At 32.0% G+C, this 20,601-nt stretch overlaps 2 protein-coding genes across 9 annotated transcripts; one reads left to right on the top strand and one right to left on the bottom strand.

The window, feature by feature from the left end:
* Nucleotides 1-369: 369 nt before the first annotated feature.
* On the top strand, nt 370-11,975 carry LOC108346036 (short-chain dehydrogenase TIC 32, chloroplastic-like). 8 transcript variants are annotated; one of them, XR_008245080.1, is made up of 15 exons: nt 370-524; nt 658-889; nt 3,289-3,368; nt 3,678-3,831; nt 4,980-5,058; nt 5,167-5,248; nt 5,383-5,438; nt 5,922-6,168; nt 7,446-7,595; nt 8,423-8,883; nt 9,121-9,157; nt 9,414-9,497; nt 10,231-10,274; nt 10,367-11,185; nt 11,279-11,970. XR_008245080.1 is itself a non-coding variant. In XM_052867703.1 (8 exons), exons 1-8 carry the CDS (start codon nt 428-430, stop codon nt 6,078-6,080), a joined length of 939 nt encoding a protein of 312 aa, XP_052723663.1. In that variant the 5' UTR covers nt 370-427; the 3' UTR covers nt 6,081-6,181. The 8 variants fall into 8 exon arrangements, 1 of the variants encoding a protein (XP_052723663.1); XR_008245082.1 differs by lacking the exon at nt 9,121-9,157 and having other exon boundaries at nt 8,423-8,485; nt 8,813-8,883; nt 11,279-11,967; XR_008245081.1 differs by having other exon boundaries at nt 8,423-8,485; nt 8,813-9,497; nt 11,279-11,972.
* A 1,760-nt stretch (nt 11,976-13,735) lies between these two features.
* On the bottom strand, nt 13,736-15,473 carry LOC108344168 (protein FAR-RED ELONGATED HYPOCOTYL 3-like). Its single transcript, XM_017582634.1, has 2 exons — nt 14,910-15,473; nt 13,736-14,455 (listed from the first exon to the last, which is right to left on the bottom strand). The coding sequence occupies exons 1-2, from the start codon at nt 15,471-15,473 to the stop codon at nt 13,736-13,738; spliced, it is 1,284 nt and encodes a 427-aa protein (XP_017438123.1).
* Nucleotides 15,474-20,601: the final 5,128 nt, after the last annotated feature.

Here is a 20,601-nt window from a genome sequence, read left to right as displayed (position 1 = left end):
AATCATAGAATCTTGTGTTATTTTTCAAACAAATACACTTTTTTTAATTTACTTTCAAACCCAAGTTAGCTAATAAAGTTAAGAGTATATATTACTTGAGATTTTCTAAAAAAGAAATTGAGATTTTGTTTCCAAATATCAAAATAATATTTTTTTTAAACAAATCAAACAAATAATTCTTTTCAGATTACAGTATTTCAATTTTGTAATAACTCAGCTCAGAAATTTGTTGAAGGGTCGTTATCATCAACATAAAGTACGGTACATGTTCAATCACTATTTATAGGATATTTATTACTTATATATATATATATATATATATATATATATATATATATATATATATATGTATAGTGTGAAGATTAATGAGTCTTATATTTTGTTTTGCTGAGAGTTTTCATTCAGAGACAGAAGAAAATAACACAGAATGAGCAGAAGAAAGGTTTCTGGGTTTTCATCTGCTTCAACTGCTGAACAAGTTACTGAAGGAATCGATGCCACTGCCCTCACTGCTATTGTTACAGGTGTTCACTTCTTTTTCTTCTTTTTAACAAATCGATGCTTCAATTTTCTCTTCCTCTGGTAGTTGCAAATTTTGGAATCTGATTCTCATTTTGTTTGTACGTTTATGTTGTTGTTGACAATGAGAACAAACAGGTGCAACGAGTGGTATTGGCACTGAAACTGCTCGTGTTCTTGCGATGCGTGGTGTTCATGTAATAATGGCGGTCAGAAATTTGGTTACTGCAAAAGATGTAAAAGAAGCAATACTTAAAGAGATTCCTACTGCTAAACTTGATTACATGGAGTTAGACCTTAGTTCAATGGCATCTGTTCGAAAATTTGCATCGGACTTCATTTCATCTCGCCTTCCATTGAACATTCTTGTGTAAGTATTATCAACTTCTCACATTTTTTTATATAAATTCAAGATTGAGACTTATTTGAGTTATTCACTAATCTTTATATATATATATATATATATATATATATATATATATATATATATATATATATATATATATATATATATATATATATATATATATATATATATATATATACTGTAAGTATGAGTTAATGATATCTATTTTAAGCTAGTTGTAATTTATTATATATTTTACTCAACCAATTAATGCATATATGAGAATAAAATATAATTAGATATAATAGATAATATATATATATATATATATATATATATATATATATATATATATATATATATATATATATATATATATATATATATATAATTAGTTATTTTGTTTCTCTTATTGAATATTGTTTTCTTTTTTATTTGTGGATATATATTTTGCTTCAATGAATTCTTTTATTTTTTTTAATGTGATATAGAAGTGATTTATCTGCATTTATTTTAATAATATGTTTTTTTCATAAGAATAAAAATTCTAACTATATTTATGTAAAATAATTATTTACAATAATAAGAAAATATTTGTGACATGTAAAGAAGAATAAGGAAGGCCGAGTGGATAGGCTCGAGTCAAAGGTTAAGAATGACTGACTCATGATAAAGGTCGAGAAGAGTCGATCTTAGTCAAAGATCAAGATTGACTGGTCTCGGTTGTGATGAACTTATCCAAACTAAAGGTTGAGATTGATCAGTTTGGATAAAAAAGGACTGACTAAGACTAAAGGTTGTGACAAGTCGATCAAGTCAAATATTGAGACAAATCAATTAAGATCAAAGATCAAAATGAATTAGTCCGAACTGAAAATCGAGAAAAATTGACCTATATCAAAGGTTGAGTTGGTTTTCCCTATACCAAAAGTTAAGACAAGTTATCGTGGGTCGAAGATTAAGATTAATAATTGTGTTTTTTGAGTGGTTATTTAACTCATTCTCATTTGAGATTTATTTGAACTATCATCTATATACTAGTACTTATTAGATACATGTATAACTTAAATTGGATGTTGATATTATATTTTTGTAAAATGGTTAGAGCATCCCAAATGCTTTGTTATTATATTTATTATTCTTTGTTTGTTGATAGAAAAAAAAAATGAAAAGGAGAAAAGAAGAAATAAAGGAAGAAGAAACTATTTGCTAATAGAATGTTTCAAATAAGAATCAGTTACACAAATTACTAAAGGATACAGGTTTATAAAGAGAAGCAAAGGCCAACGGATATAGAAAACATAACAAAAAAAACCAAAAAATTTAGATGATGTAATAGCCATTACCAAACCAAACGACATAATGTCATTGTCTAGAATTTCAATATTTTCTAATGTTTTTATGTTGATATTGTCTGAACTTTGATTCTGTTTAATACTTTTATGTTAGTGTCATCTAAGGTTTTAATATGTCTGATGTTTTAATGTGTTGTGTTAGTAATTCGGGTTATATATATATATATATATATATATATATATATATATATATATATATATATATATATATATATAATAATTAAACATGGTTATTATATTATTAAATATTAAAGTGATTTAATTAATTATATTTATAGCTAAAAGATATATGTTATGAAATATTAATCGTGTAAATATTATACATAATATTCTAATTTGAGGTGGTTCAAATTAAGAATACTGATTTTTATAAAAGATAATCAACAAAAATTACATATAGAGGTGATGATCCACGTATGTAAGCATGTACGTATTATTACTGTTTTTTTTTTCTTTATCACGTTGTAGAGAAAATCAAGAAAAAAATCTAAAATGTTCTATAGTTGAAAGATTAAATACTTTTTATCTATCTTGTTCTTGATGGCCATTGACTACATATACTTTCGTTTACTATTCTATGAGCTAACGAGGATTGCTTCACTAATGAAAAGTTTATTACTCATTATTATTAATCTAACAATTTGGACAATAGCCACCATTTATGGTTGTGATACTTTGATTTTGTTGAAATTCTGAAAGTCAACTTAAGATAATAACTCCAAACATGTGAGTATTACACATGGGATTAGGTTTTTATTTATAAGAAATTATTTGTATATGTGAGCTATAATGATGTCTATTTTAAGTTCAATTACATTTTGCCGATTGAAATAGCTTGTTGTGATAATTGAACGTGGAAAAATTGAGTAGATATACAATAATAAATTCTCTTTATATACATTTATATTTGTTAGTTTATAATTTATCAAAAACTTTTCACACTCTTACATTTTTCATTCTTCATCCGACTATGAATTGCATCGTCTCTTATGCAATGCCTATTCAGTCTTATACTGATAAATATATTAACAATATACTGATATTGCGCTTTATTTTTTGCAATTTAAGAAACAATGCAGGAATATTTGGAACCCCTTTCACGCTGTCTGAGGACAATATTGAACTGCAATTTGCTACGAATCATATAGGTATGTAGAAACTATCATACAATGTAGTCCTTCTAAAACCTCGTAATATATAGTAGGGATAGTTTAAAACATAATGTGACTCTTTCCGAGACAGTTAAAGAGTCTAAAGTACACTTAATAAACTTAAGAATGATTTTTTTTAAGATTATTTTAAAAACCTAAAACAATTAATATTAAAAAAGTTTTTTAATTTATTTTTAAAGTCTAATAATTAGTATTGAAAAAATATTCTGGGATCTTTTTTATAGGTTCAAAACAAAGAGTCGATCTAGACTCTTCTAATTTGTTTTGTTTATATATATAATGCAGGGCATTTTCTTTTAACAAATCTGTTGTTAGATACTATGAAGAAAACAGCACATGAAAGTAAGCGAGAAGGAAGAATTGTTAATGTCACCTCTTGTGCTCATCGATTATCCTATCGTGGAGGAATCCGTTTCGATAAAATTAATGATGAATCAAGGTAAGAAGTTGTCCCAATACAAATTATGATAAATTATACGAAAATTTTCTTTTTCTTTTTTATGGAAGATGGATTTATCTACTAAAAATCAACCAACCCAATTTTCAATCTAAAATTTTAATGCAATAGTTAAGGATTTTTTACTTTTATATAGTATTTCATTTTATCATTTTTATTTAATGTGTCTTAAACTCAATTCCTAATACTTTTAAATAGTGCTGTTAAAATGGATTGTAACCCGCGAGTCAACTTGGCCCACTATGGGTTTGAGCTGAGTTGAGTTTGAACACTATGGGTTTTAGCTGAGTTGAGTTTGAAAAAAATATAATTTATTTTATGTGGGTTAGTTTTCAACCTGTCTCACTTAGAACCCGATTTATCCGGATTGAATCCGTGATGAGCCGGATTGACTCACCAACTCACTTAATTTAATTTAATTATTTATTATTTTGAATTTCAATATTATGAATTAACATTTTCTTTATTATATTATAGATTAGATAAAAAAAAAGATGTTTCAAGAGAGAAAAATATATTATAGATTTATGTATTCAAGACTCTAATTAATATTGTAGATGGACAAGTGTACAAAAATTATCAATATTAAAAACTTATTTATTCGTCTTTTGTGTTTTTTTTTATTATGTTTGGATTGTATGATATTTTTTTTTTATTTTGAATTGTCTTTGGAGTTAGAGTGAAATTTATTTAGATTTGAAGTAAAAAAATTATTAATTTTTTATTTTAAAAAAAGTATTAATTTTTTTATTTTAAAAAGAAGTTTATAATTAAGTGAGTCAATCCGTTTAACCTACCAACTCATGGTGGGTTAGACCGGGTTTGAATTTTTTCAACTCGCTAATGAGTGACGCGGATTAAGTTAGCTTACTAAGTAACCAACCTGTGATGGGTCGGGTCGGGTCTAGCAAGGTTATTCGTTTTGACCTCTCTACTTTTAAAGAAAGAGCAATTTCTATAGAGACAATTTTTATTACCATTAGATTACCATTCATTGAGTGTGTCAGATTCATGTGTGTACATAACTTAGAGATAAAATTTGAGGCACATGATGAATAAAGTGATTTTGTGTAGTGTTACGCAGGATAAGGGTTTTATGTTGTTCATTATTTCTGGTTCTTTGTGTACAGTTATAGGAAGTTTTGTGCATATGCTCAGTCAAAGCTTGCTAACGTTTTACATGCCAATGAACTTGCAAGACGTCTTAAGGTATGTTAATATCTATGGTATTGCATCATAATTCATGTTTGTTGTATCCATTAATTTATCTAAATTTCTATGAAACATGGTAATTTACTTGTTTAATATGGTGAGCAGGAAGATGGAGTAGATATTAATGCTAATTCTGTTCATCCAGGAGCCATTATCACCAATATTGATCGTTACTACGTTCACTCTGGTAACTACAATAAAGCTTAGTTGCTACATCAATCCACGTTGTTTTCAGCTTTCTCTTTATTTCATTTTATTTCAGCAATTTTTTCTGCAAGTGTATTTCCATGAATGAAAGTTGCATGCATATGTTTTATGCAGGACTTGCAGCTATACTTAAGAAGTTGATAGGTTTTGCATTTAAAAATGTCGAACGGGTAAGTTAGTTAAATTAAACATTAAATATGTTTTTATTTTTTAACTTTTTGTGAAAATTGAAAATAATATGTTTTAAAAACTTTGATCCAATTTAGTTATCTAACTTTAAAAATATATGAATTTAGTTCTTTTAACTAAATTTTGTCAAGTTTATTTCACATTTTAAATGTGTTTTGTGATACTATTTGAATTGTTTATACCTTTTAACTTATAAACATGTTTAAAATATTAAATAAACTTATGGTTAAAATGACTAAATCTGCAATTCTAAAGACTACATTGATCTAAAATTTCAAAAAGGAACAAATTTTAATTTTTAAAGTTAAAAAACTAAAAACATAATTAACTTTTAAATTAATACGGTCTATTTACATATAATACATCTCTCTAAAGGTTTTCTAAATTATATTTTAAATTAGTCAGTAACATGTTATAATGAAAAGGCATTAATTTTTCCTTTATCTTGTCCGATGTTTTTGCAGGGAGCATCAACAACGTGTTATGTAGCATTGCACCCTGAAGTTAAGGGAATTAGTGGAGAGTATTTTGCAGATAATAGAATGGCGAAAGTAGGGTCAAAAGGAAGGGATATTGAGTTGGCTAAGAAACTCTGGGATTTCAGCATGAATTTGATCAACTGAGTACTTTGTGTCATTGTTAATTAGAGTGCACATTTCAGCCCTAAAACTTTTCAATTCATGCTCCAATTTTGAATGCACGAGGAACGAGGTAAAAGAAAACAACACATTTGTCATTACTTCTAGCCTTTAAGCTTCTTCAAATCTCAGTTCCTGAAATTTTTTTTTGAAGTATTTGTTGTTATATATAGCCTAAAAATGGTGATATGATGCTTTAAAGTTGACGAATGTAAAAATGGTGATAAGAAATAGACTATAACTTAACTCAATCAGACGATTTTAAATCTAATTCAATCTTACAAAATTAACACGTGAGATAAGGTTTGTATGCATTTATATTATAAATTGATCTTATTTTTAATAGACGTGGGACTTTTAATAATTTCTAATTTAAATTCTACATGAGAGTGGTTTAGAATAATGGTGAGACTAGTTAAACAAAATACAATGGTGTGAATTGTTACTTTATTTTTTAATTTGTCTACTACTTTACATTTTTGGATGAATGAACTCAAATCAAATAAAATCTAAACTTAGTTAAAAGTTAATGCAGTCAAAAATTTACTTTGTGGATGTGTTGTGAGTTAAAAAGTTCAATCCAATTAAAATCAAGAGTGAATTCATGATTTATATTTAAACTGAAATTATTTTTAATATATTCACATGTAAAAGTTGGTTTCAAAATATCAATAGGTAAACCGAACTTAGATAAAAAATGATGTAAAACTATTTGGAGAGATCAAGAGATGCTAAAATAGTCAGTATTACCTTGTAAGTAATACAAGAAATTCGTAAAAAAATTATGGGGAGATGTCAATTTTAATGCTTGAAAAAACATTTACTTTAATATGTGTAGCTATAGACATATTTAATCATTACCTATACACAATTTTAATCTAAATTTTAAATAAGATTATAGAAATAAGTTTATAAATATGTAATAACACGCGTATCACAAGTTTATAGTTATGAATAAAAAGAGTCGTAACCTACAGATAAGTTACAAAATAATTTTAATCCATTAAACATTGCATAAGATTGATGCAATTTTAAAGGAAGAAAGATGGTGAGAGTGTATTTCTACAAACAAAAGGAAGATTTGCAGTAATTTAACTTAAATAGAACAAAAATGATTCTTTGACACGGTTAAAGGAATCTACATTTATTTGACACGTCGTGGGACCCAATAATTGTCAATGTCATTAAGGATATATTGGTCATTTCAGTCCGTGGGCTACTGCTGAGGTGGTTTGTGAGAGACTAAATGAAACATTGCGTTTCAGTTGCTGCATTAGGATCGTGTGTGTGATTTCAAATTTTGAAAGGTCGAGCATTTCATTTAGGAAGAGGCAATTTTTTTCATGGTAGGGTTAGGGTTGAGAGAGAACGAGAGAGAAAAAAAAAGGAGAACTCCATTGCTGCCACCGGAGGCTGGACGTGATCGGAAAAGTTTGTACTAGCGAAGTTGAAGTGGAAGGCAAAGTTTGTATCGAACGTGATCGATGTGGAGCGCGGAAGGTTTGTCCCCTTTCTAATTTCTCCTCTTTGTACCGTTTGAAGAATATAAAGTATGAGCTTCTTCTTCCTTTCTTCTTTTCTCATCATTTGTCTATCTTTCCTTTTATTTTTGGTTTATTTTCGAAAACCCTAGACTAAAGGGGGAAATGTCGTGAGAGATAAAATTCTCGATTGGGCAAACCTGTAGGATTATTTACTCTCCTTTGTGTTTTTGGGGTTGCTTTGCTTGCTCCCTCTATGTTCCTTCATTGTTTTCTGTTTGATGATATTTTTTTTGCTTTAGAAAAAGGTAAATATTCTCATGAGAGTTGAACATCAGTTTAAGGTGTCCTGAATTTTTCAAAGATTTGCTTCTGGCACCACCTTATTTTTAATTTATGTATTGTATATGTTATTTACCAGCATCCTTTGTTTTTTACTCAGTGATAAATTTGCTTTGGAATCCATCACATATATTTTATTTGTATCACTGCTAGGTTGCCCTTTCTTAGTCAGTTGTGTTAGCATTGTGTATGTAATTTGAAACAGTTTGCAACTCTTGCACCTTTATGGTGCCCTCTTTGCCCCCAGATATATTGCGTGATTATGTTGTTTGTGGTCTCTATATGGTGTTTTGCCCACTGTTATTTTTAACTCCTTGGATTTTATGTAGAGAATAGTTTCATCTAATTTATGAATTTAAATATAGATTATTCTTTCACAGAGCTAAGTGCTTGATTAACACCAAAAGTTTCTTTCTCCATTTTTTCTGTTTCTAGTGTCCTTGTTGAATCAGCTCTTACGAAATTAATTGTTTTGCATGTATTACCCTATGACAATTGATGCAGGAGTTAGATATGACAAATGTTCGTGAACTTGAAGATTTTGTAATTAATGAATGCATGTATGCGGTAGGCATCATTCCCTTCCAGAGAGTATTTAATGCTTTCCTACTATCCACACAATCATTATTACCACTATTTTGTTTTTTATCTTGTCTTTTTGTATAATGTTTGATATAATTACGTTAACAAATTGGTTGCTTGAAACGATATTTGATGAATGACAGACAAGATTTCTAATTTTGTTGCTCTCATCAGGGAATAGTCTGAGGAAAGTTGCATCAATTGCGTTGGTGCTTTGAGTTGCTCATCTTCATCATCTGTTATTGTGTTTAATTGTATTTTTTTCCATTTCTTATTTTCCATTAATGCGTATTAGAAATTTACCTGATTCAGGTCTAATTTGCAGTCGGGAGGGACTTGAGGCCTGATCAACTTGGGAATATGATCCAGACTCTCTCTTACTGGTAATCTCTCTTTTTCAAGTGGGGGCTTGAATAATTTGTTATCATATGGATGTTATTTATTAAGTATATTACCAATTCTTGGAAAAATGATGTGAAATTTTAAATTTGTATGTTTGATAGTAAGCTTGTTTGTGATGGTGGATGACGTGAGTATCAGTAGAACTTGATTCAACACTTAAAGCTTTGAATTTTTGGACTATGATCACTGTATAAAATTCATAGCTTTGAATTTTGCAGAAAAGAATTTCAACATCGAAATTCGAAGCTGTCATTGGTTAGTATTAGTTTGAGTTTATAGTTTGGTAATTATAGCTTTATATTCCATGACCTTTTGACCATATGTTATAACTGAAGAAGATTATTATTTGTTCTGTACTTTATAGTTTGGTAATTCTTGTAGGTTTGATTAACATTTTGTGTACTTAATTTTTTGAACTTTTTTTTAATGTTGATATGTAATTATGGTGGAGGTTTTGATATTCTAAGATGGATAAATGTTGTTAATTTTAAAGCATAACTCCTCTTGACAGGGTTATTCTTTTAATTTTTCTTCATGGTTGCAAGTGGCTGGTGCAAAAGTGGTTTCCTGTGGAGATTTTTGTTCAATTAGTCAAGTATGTATTTCATTTCTATCTTTATTCCGACTATTGAGGAGAGTATTATGTATGACTTTTACCCTGTGATTAGAGGTTGAAAGAAAAGTAAAAAGACATTATGAAAATATTAAAATGGATTTAATGATGATTTATATATCAGGAGTTAATTTTGAACCAAGTTTGATGACATTCTTTGATCGTTTCACTTGAGTTTATCTAGTTGAATAAGTCTATTAATGTTGATTCTGTCAGGCTGTTTACTGTTATAAAGTAGTCATCATCCCAGAAAGAGCATAATGGTAGTGTGGTCCTTTGTGACGTAACATTCTGGTTTTGGAATCCACTGAGTCTCATTCAACACTTTTCTTCAATATGCATTTTTAGGCTTAGCCCTCTGATGGATTTGAAATTGTGCAAAGTCTTTGTCAATATTTTTCATCTTCATCTATTTATCTGGTTTCTTTCCTTTTCCTGTTTTTGTCATCATTAATGATTACAAATATCCATGTCACTTGATGTTCCTGTTTGTTATTGGGGTATACCTCATTTGTAGTCATCATGTATGTTGTGATTCCATAATAAGGAGTACTACAATTATATATGAGTGGTAGATGAAATGAGATAGTTGGAAAATATAATTATTATATATGCTCCTCTGAATGTGATTTTGTTGTGAGATGTGCCTATATATGTCTTTCATTTTAATCTTTTATGGCTTGAAGTCTAACTTGTTTATTTTATGGACATTCAGTACAAACCATAGAGATAGTTGGAAGAGTCATTATGGAGAAACAGGTTTGAATGCACATGATGATGTATTATGTTTTTAAAATTAAATTGGTGAAATGATTTGTCTGACTTATTCAATTGTATACTTTGATGTATAGGTTTATGCACGACATTCATGCAGGACAAAATACTTGGCACATGTGAACACATTATTAACAGATGTGCAAAAGACATTGATACAAACAACTCCTTTTGCATGGATATTGTCCATTGATGTGGATGCCAAAATGAGTAGGACTCTACTTTTAGAATTGTGTAGTAGATGGTCAGAGAGGAGGGGCGGGTTTGAAGTTAGGTCTGTCTTTATTCCATTCACCAAGTTAGACCTTTGACACAATTGAGATGTTGTTTAAAGACGAAGTTGATTGTCATACTAGGAGATTGTTTGACACAATTGATGTAAGTATACATAATGTTTATGAAGAAATTCAAAAGCGTATAAAAGGGGATGAAGTGGGTGATGTTTGTAGATTATATTTACTGTTAGGGTTGAGTGAGTTTTTCTTCCCAAATAGAGGTGGAAAAGTTCACTTAGGTTTATTTGAATTATTAGATGATTTATCGTGTATTGGAAAATATAACTGGGGGCGTGTTATTTATGAGTATTTGGTTTCTAGTTTGTGTGATGCTGCATTGTGTGTGGGAAAGAGACAAAACAGATCACACTGTCATGTGGTTGGTTGTGTATTTGCATTACATGTATATTTTGATGTTAGTTACAAAAGTTATTGTGTTATAATTTATAATTGTTAGTTTTTTGAAATTGAAGTTTGTATGTACAGATCTGGGCAATGGAACATGTTTTATTTGGTCACAAGAAGTTGGCTAAAACAAATAGTTGTTTACCTAGAATCCTTCATTGGATACATGTTAAAGTTGGTGAAGCAGAAATTGAGAAAGTCTTTCTGTGTAATGAAGTGAGATTAAATTAATATATGTTATACCAATTGGATGTTTTGTAATTTGTATTGATTTTAATATGTTTTTTGTGGTTATTTTGTTTTGTATAGGTCATTACCGAGGTATATGTAAGCAATGAAGAGATGTGTACTGAAATAGTTAAAGAAGGCTTAGATGATCATCATAATGCTGGATTGAAGGAGAACTTGGAAAGGCGATCTATGGCTGATATTGTTGCAGAAAATGAAGCTTTGGTTATTATCATTGTTGACCAAGAGGCATCCATTGCCAAGCTTGAGAAAATGGTTGACAACCTACAAATGTTAGTCGCACAGAACTGTCAACGGTTTGATGATGTTGGGAATTCAAATTCCAAAAAAAAGTGTGACATGTTAGTTGATGAATTTGGGACCAGTAGTTCACAGGAAGATTATGAGGTAGTAGTTTCATCTATTGGGAAGTCAAATTCTAAGAAAGAGTCAGAGATTGAAGGTGATGATGTGGACAAGTCCAATTCTGAGAAGGTTTTTGACGTTACACCTGATGTTGGAAAAAGTTTCAATGAAAAAGGTGGTGATGTTTTAGGTAATGAAGAGATGGATACTGAAAAATCTGACATGTACACGCGTTTAAAAGCTCAACCTAGGAAGCGTGTTAGAAGTGTTCTTTTGAAAACCCCTTGGACAAGATTAGATAGGAAAAATCATAGGCGCATTGTATAGTTTATGAAGTTGTTTATGTTACAATATGAGGTTGAAATGATAAATATTGTTACCAAACTCAAATGTTATTTTGAATTATGTTAACTATTGTATTTTTTGATGAATAGAAGTTGAATCTATGATCCATTTGTAATTGTTATTGAGTTGTTATATTTCCAGGTTGACGGAACTTCATTTGGGAATACGTAATTTTTTATGTTGTTTTTGTTGATAAGGGCAATTGAATTAACCATGTGCTTCATTAGAGATAAGCAATAACTCAAACAGTTTTGTACCCAATATTGTAGATTAGTAGATTTTTTGCTGCAGTAAGTGGTTATTTGTTTGAAAAGTAGTGGTTGGTTTTAACAGATATTGTGTACAAGAATAAAATGATATAATTGATTTCAAGTGGTTTGATAACAATAGTTGAGTAAGCAGTTAATTGATTTCAAGTGGTTTGATAACAATAGTTGAGTAAGCAGTTAATGTGCTTCCCAATATTTGGGTAAAGGGAATGATATTATGCACAATAATAATTTGGTCATTTTAAATGCTCAGCCTTTTTGCTGCAGTTAGTGGTTATTTTATTGAAAATTTGTGGTTGGTCCTCACACATATTTCGTTCAACAATAAATTGATCAACCTCATTTCAATTCGTTTGATATTAAGGTTTGATTAAGTAGTTAATGTGCATCGCGTGATGTGGTGAAATGGACTGGTATTTGGCAGAATAGTTATTTGGTCATTTTAACTGGTTTGATTATTTGGTTCAGTAAGTGGTTATTGAAGTGCAATTTTTTGGTTAGTTGTCTCAGACATTTTGTACAAAAACAGAATACTTCAAATGGATATAACTGGCAAAGTATAAATAGAACATTTGTGTACAATGATTGTAAATATGACATTCATTTTCAGCACATATTTCAAATCACATGACCAAAAAAATGTAACAACATACATGTGAGGAATTGAATCCTAAATGTGAATATTGTATTTCAAAATACATTGTCAATATTAGTTGTGGACGACTGTGTGTTTTGCATGTCATTGTGTAATGATGTCAACAGTGACATGAACCCAGTGGATTGCACACCTGATACCTGCATGACAGAACAAGAGTATAAAATGACATTTAAATATATGCACGACTTACTAAATGTTAAATCGATAAATTATAAAATCGGAATTGAATCGTACCGGTCCAATTGAGTTGGATGTTGTGTAAAGTGTGTTGAGTGTGACATCAATGTTGTTTCTCAATGTTGTATTTGGTACGTCCGTCATTGTTTCCTTTATGAGTAGTCGATATGAAGTTAGTTTAACTTGCATTAGTTTGGAAATTTTGACATAACCAGATGATTATTGCAACTAAAAACGGTAAAAATTAATAACATAATTACTTACACCAATATCAATGGATGTTTGATTAGTGCCTTTTGTTGATGGTTTCTTTCTTTTTATTCTCTCAGTTGTTGACTTCAACCTTCTTGTCTTAGGTCGACCCTTTCGCTTCACACTTTTGGGGCTTTGGATTTGAACAGTGTTTGTAGTGGTGTCTACATCATGGCCTATGTTACTATCATACAGGTGTTCTTGTTGTATGTGGCTATTGTTGTCGACGTATGGTGAAGATGAAATTTGTATGCCATGCTTGTTTACAAATGAACTAAGGTTGTCAACCAATAATTGTGTCATGTGTACTGACTCACAGACAATCTCAGCAATATTTCCAAAAGTCTTCATTAAGTTATCATACCGTTCAATATGTGGGTCATTTTCCTTATTGTTGTATGTTGCTCTAATATACGTGTGCTTTCTGCGGACACTTTTACACCATCTTGTGAGTATTGACTTAGCAGGAACCTATGTTACTCGCTCTTGGGCCAAAACACAAACACAGTGTCTACATATAATGCCCCTAAACTCAAAAAGCAAACAACTACAATTAACATCCATTGTGTCTCGCTGAAATGTAACCATGAATGCCCTCTCTTCCCTTATTTCATTATGAATGGAGTCCTCCATGACTTTGTACAGTGACGAATTATCTTGTACCACAATGCCATCAACGAAACAATTAATTTTACCTCTAAATTCTGACTGTATTTTTGTAAACTTAGCATGTGTGTAATGCTTTTGGAATTGCCGCTCTATGAGTGATTGTGAACCGCATGGAAGAGTTGTGTTTAATGACGTGAAGTCAGCTTGGGTCTCTTTCTCTGTCTTGTGTTGTAGTGCATTGTCATATTGTTTAACAAATTCTTGAAGAGTAGTGCGTGAGTTAATATATCCATCAAAGAATGCATTCATGCTCTCACTTCTCTGAGTTGTTGACATGCCAGCCCAAAAACTGTTTCTCAAGTAACAAGGAACCCACCTATGACGTTCTTCGTAAAGTGAAGAAAACCATTCATTCGTGTGAAGTGAAAAGGTTGTTATCATCCTCTCCCATCCATAAACAAAATTATCAACTAAATCAGAATTGTACACAACTTGCTTACGTTGGCGCTTGATATCTTTGTAAGCTGAATAACTCTGTAACTTCTCAGGTATTTTTTTTTCATTATATGCCACAAGCACCACCTATGACGAGTGTTAGGAAACACTAATTTTATGGCTTTCTTCATTGCTTTGCACTGATCCGTAACAATTCCTTCGGGTGGTCTATTGGACATGCATCGAAGCCATGAATTAAATAGCCAAACAAATGAATTTGTGTCCTCTGAACATAACAAACCACAACCTAACAATATAGATTAGCCATGATGGTTGACACCAACGAAAGGAGCAAATGGCATGTCGTACTTATTCGTTAAGTATGTTGTGTCAAAAGATATGGCATCACCAAAATACTTACAAGCTGCCCTACTTCGTGCATCAGCCCAAAACACATTAAGTATGCGGTTGTCGTCATGCACATCAATGTCGTAAAAAAATCCTTATTTAATTCTCTCATGGAAGAGAAATGGTTTATGAGTGTATTAACATCACCATCTTTTGATAAGGCTCTTCTTTGTTTGGCCACATAATTTCTAACATCGTGTTCGACAAACTCCATGTTCTCATAACCTCCTGTTGCACAAACCAAGGACCGAAAACTCTTGTTAATCCTAACTCCTGCTTCGACATTCAAGTCTAGAGTTCTTTTGACGTTGAGATTCATTCTTTTATTGCCTCGGAACAATCTGGACTTTGTTGGACTAAGATCATGACTATATACATCATCAAATCCTGAAATGTACCACTTATCATCTCTTTTTGATACAATCATTCGAGCTGAACAATCATTAGCACATGTTGGACGTCCAATCATTTGATTCTGAATGGGGGAGACATATTTTCCAGCCCTAGAACACACCATCATGAAGTAACATAATTCGTTCTTGTTGTTCTTCCTTGAACTCCTTGTACGAATTCCAAAACCCTTTGATATTGCATATTGTCTATAAAATAACTTCACTTCATTAACAGTTTCAAAAACCATTCCAATTGTTGGAGCGATTGAGAGAGGTTGAACATTGTTTTCATTTAATTCTTCTTGTGCTTTTTCGTGTTGTTCATCAATTTGAATATCATCCAAAGATGTATTTGTATGCTCCATGTACCTAATTTTCCTACATTTAATTAATACAAAAATGATTACTACTCACTGCACTAATTAATATGGTCCTTCATATTCAAGAAAATGAATTTTGTATATGTCCATAATCATTTAAATAAATATTCACATACCAATGAACAAATAACCACTTACTGCTCCAATAAATATTCACATACCAATGAATTTTCTATATGTCCATAACCAGCTTAACAAATAACCACATACTAATGAGGAAACAACCATTTACTGTAACGTTAAATCTTTTGAAACGTACACTATGCAATGATTTCTGTCACACCGAACTTTACACACCATTGTACCATCTCTATGAATTAAAAGGGGGTATAAATTCAAAGATCACACTGAGAACAATATCATAAAGACAAGGAAGATGACAAATATCATTCCCAACAATAAAGGCAGTGAACAACCTTCTGGGCAACTCTAAATGTTTTTTACTTTGAATTGAAAGTTGTAATACCCTACCTATTTAATAAAACTGCAATGGTTGTTGAGATTAATGCACTTCAATAAATGAGTCTGAGCTCTCCCCATTCAGTCATCTCCTCTACTACCAATATTAGGGTTTATGATTGGGTAAGAACTTCATTGTGTTGGAAACAACATTGTCACTACCTTTCATTCCAATCATAAAACAAAAAAAGTGTGTGGGTCATTTAGTTTTGGCAGAGACATTAAATATACCGTCATTGCATGACTTCTATAAGGACCTCATTTTTTTAAGTGGTGGGGACACCCACTTCTTGCATTATTAGAGTGCAATTATTGGGGGAGGGAAAAAAGGGGGGATGGTCGCATTTTTGGCACCAGGGAGAGCAGCCCACAAGTAAGGAACCCATTCTTTCTCGCTCTAAAACTTCATCTCCAAAATTCTCTCGCTTCTCTCTAGAATTCCAGCACCTTGAACCATAGGAATTCAATTCTGATGCTACCTTGGCCTCCGCAGAGTAGAGGGCTTCATTTCAACCGAACGTTTTCGTCGTTCCGATCGGGGCAAAGTTCTTGGTTGTAGGATGGTTGTGCTTGGAGAAAACCAGGTAAGGAGAGCTAGATCTGTTTCTATAGATTGTAGGAATAATATGTTTGAGATCATATTATGATTGTTTGATGAATAATTTTGTGTTTAGAGTATCCTTCTTTGCTATGAATCCGTATGAGTGATTGTAGAACTATACTGTTGCAAATCTGGGAAGAAGGGGATGGAAAATGGGGTTTTCTGGAATCTGGTGCGATTCTGCAGAATTCTACCGAACGCGCGTACGTCCAATTTTGGTGAGTCAAAATTGGACGTTCATCCAATTTGCTCGACCAGTTAGTGATCGGCCAAAATAGTACGACCGTTCAGTTTTGGTGTTCTAAGGTAAAGAGCGTTCGCTTTCGTCCTTAAGTAAAGTTAGTAAAATATTAGACGTTCGTCCAATCGGTATTCAAGTGATTTAGTAATTTAGGCGTTCGTCATTAATTTAGTATTTTCATGAAGCAATCTCGAGCGTTCGGTCTTGGTAGATTAATGATTGTGAGCGTTCGTTCTCAATTTGGTATTTTAGGTTTCAATCTTGAGTGTACGGTCGTAAATTGGTATTTTCAATCCCGAGCGTTCGGTCTTAATTTTAATTCTTAGGTTTGAATCTTAAATCGTTCGGTTATGGTGAAATAGTGATTTTGAGCGTTCGGTCTTAAATTGAATTCTTAGGTGTGAATCTCGAACGTTCGGTTTTGGTGTAATAGTGATTATAAGCGTTCGTCCTAAATTGGTAGTTTCAGGAAGTGATCTTGAGCGTTCATTTTGGTGAATTAGTGTTTGTAGTCGTTCGTCCTTATTTTGGATTTTTGAGGTTTAGATTGTAAGCGTTCGGTCTTGATGTATGAATTATTATTAGCGTTTGATCTTGATCTGATAGTGAACGTTCGATCTTGATGGTGATTATTCTAAGTTAGTGATCGTTCATAGCGAACGTTCGGTCTCGATAATGTTTGTCTTCAGATAGTGATCGCCATAGGCAACGTTCAGTCTTTGATGATGATTGATCTTTGAGCGTTCGTCCAAATAGATAAGTCTAAGTGCCAAATCTTAGCAATCGTTCGAATAGTGTTCGGCTAAATAGTATTCAGTTTAATAACGTTTGATGTTTTAGTGTTGAGCATAAGAGATTGATCTTAACGTTCGTCCTAGCAGTATCCAATTTGAGTGAGGTGTTCGGTTTTAGCGTTCGACATGATTATGATGGATCTCGTAGCGTCCGTCCAAATAGCATAGTGTTCGGCAATATAGCTGTCAGCATATAGTGTTCGTCTAAATAGTATTCAGCAAATAGCGTTCGGTCAGATAGCGTTCGTCCAAATAGTATTCAACCAACTAGTATTCGGAAAATATCGTTCGGCAGATAACGTTCGACAGATAGCGTTCGGTCAAATAGCGTTCGTCCAAATAGTGTTCGGCCAAATAGTGCTCGGCAAATAAGTTTCGTTTCCAAGGTTATTTGCTCTGGTTTTGTGCAATGTGTTTTGAATATATACTCTCAGGTGATTTATGTGAAAAATATGTGAATGCATGTGATATGATAAAATTACTGTGATGAATTTATTTTATGATATTGACATGAAATTATACATTTGCTCATGATATCAGTATTATGGGGAGATTTTGTAATGGTATAATATGAGTTAAGGAATATGAGTATGGTATGAGTCTCGTGAATAAATTCAGTAATGTTATGGTATTTGTATATATTGATGTTGAGGGTCCTGTAGTCGGATGTTCTGGTCTATGTGCCGGTTTTGGACATAGTGAGGGGACTAACCTTGTGAATGATATGGAGGGTCGGATGTCCTGGTCTATGTGTCGGTTTTGGACATAGTGAGGGGACTAACCTTGTGAATGATATGGAGGGTCGGATGTCCTGGTTTATGTGCCGGTTTTGGACATAGTGAGGGGACTAACCTTGTGAATGATATGGAAGGTCGGATGTCCTGGTCTATGTGCCGGTTTTGGACATAGTGAGGGGACTAACCTTGTGAATGATATGGAGGGTCGGATGTCCTGGTCTATGTGCCAGTTTTGGACATAGTGAGGGGACTAAGACTGGCATCACAAGTGGTAAATCTTCCGTTGAATTGCTCATCAACGTATCATCCAGATGAGTGTCTATTGGGTATTGTGGTGTTTATTGGGGATTGTGGGGCGAGTGTCTAATAAGAATTGTAGTATGATGGTATATGAGGATGTCTGACATAAATTTATATGATGTTTATATCAAAGTAATTATGCATGTTTTATAAATGTTGTGTTATATGTTAGCTCACCCTTACTTGTTTGTTTGTGCCGGAAAATCTTATCTGTGCGATGATCGTATAATTCGTTATACGGGAGCAAATGAAGGATTGTCGCGTGATCTCATGCAAATGAAGAAAGAGGTGGAAGAACAAATTAGAAGAATTCAATGTTATATTTGCAGTTAAATCTGAGCTTAAACATATGTATAGATTTAAGTGTGAGAGTTTGGGGTGTTACATGTATTATTACAATATTTAAATTTTGAATTTTAAAGTGTGAATTTTTGGGATGTTACAACTTCTATCACAAGCAATCACATTTAATGCTTCATAGGGGCATTTATGTAATTGCACAATTCTCTTATTAAAAACTGTGGTTGGGTAGGAATACGAAACATTTCACTAGAACGGAAGCACAATATTCGCGCTTCATGGTATGCCCAATTTTAAGGTTTCATTTCCCTCACCCCCAACTAATTCTTTGCTTATGGATTTTATTTGGTTATGTCCACATCCTCTTCATTTTTTAATTTTTAGAAGAACAACATCGACCTTCGTTATTGTATCCCCGGTTTTGAAATTTCCCCCAATTGTTAGGGTTACTTTTGATGCACACATCCTCTTCAATTTTGTGTTTTTCTCATGCACACGTCGTAGGATTTAGGGTCATAGGATGTAATGAGTGTAAGATACAACCTGAACGGTATACAACAAGGGAATCGAACGGTACCTAAGGGTATCGGAAGGTGGAAAAGGCGGGACCGAACGATGCAAAGGGCGAAAACGAACGGTAGACAACCATATGCTATACTGTTGTGGTTACATTTCGTTCTCGATGATCCAATACTTTGTTTAGGGAATACATCATTTTAGTTTGGTGAACTTGATTTTTTTCTTCAATTTTATTTCTGTCAACAGCAACAGAGAGCAATGGAGCCATGGGAAGAACTTGATATTGATGAAAGTGATCTTGATAGTTTTATTCGCCGTTGCAATTCTAATAACAGTGTCATCCCGGGCCCTGCTGGTGTCATTGAGGCAGCTATGCTTAACCGACAAGTGAATGAAAACATTCCAACACAAGAATTTTTGAGTGACATAGCTAAAGCTAGTTTTGATCGTGACTTCACTTCCAATGCTTGGTTATGGGCTGAAAAATTCATTGATATGCATGGTAAAGCTTGATTCATTGAGAGGAACTTGTAAGTTATCTTTGTTGCGATGTATTGTTAAAGCTTGTGAACATAACAGATTGGGTGACATGAAAATAACAATTTGGGTAGGTTGATGTATATTTACTTTTACGACCATCTTCAAATATTATTGTGAAAAATGAACCTCTTTTTGTTAACAGGATCCAACAGGGACTGTAAAAGCAAGTGTTCACCGCAAGGCCATTGATCATCCTGAAATAGGTGTACACTTAAAAGTTGGAAGTGTGATAATCCTACAAGATGTAAGTATATTTTATTTTCATAAATACTTAGCTATTGACCTTATATTCCCACATCAAAATATGGATTCCACCTATAATATTTGTACAGGTTTCAATTTTTTCACCAATACGCGAAACATACTATGTTAACATAACTCTGAGGAATATTGTTAAGGTAATGATTTTTGTGAACAATTTTGTATTGTACTGTTATATATATTGTGAACTTTTTTATGACTTTAAATGATAGTCTCGGATTGTGCAGGTTTTTGGAAGTGATATTGGGGCCCAACTGATGACCTAGTACGTCTATCAATACCAATTGATACCAACAAGCCTCCAACACGCTCCAATACCAATTGACTGGTTAAATTCATTATCAATGTTCTAATACTTTGA

This window comes from Vigna angularis, chromosome 8 (assembly GCF_016808095.1).
Source record: "Vigna angularis cultivar LongXiaoDou No.4 chromosome 8, ASM1680809v1, whole genome shotgun sequence".
In the NCBI taxonomy this organism is placed as follows: Eukaryota; Viridiplantae; Streptophyta; class Magnoliopsida; order Fabales; family Fabaceae; genus Vigna; species Vigna angularis.
The sequence above is the reverse complement of the archived record's forward strand: the minus strand, read 5'-3'. Positions and strand labels throughout refer to the sequence as shown.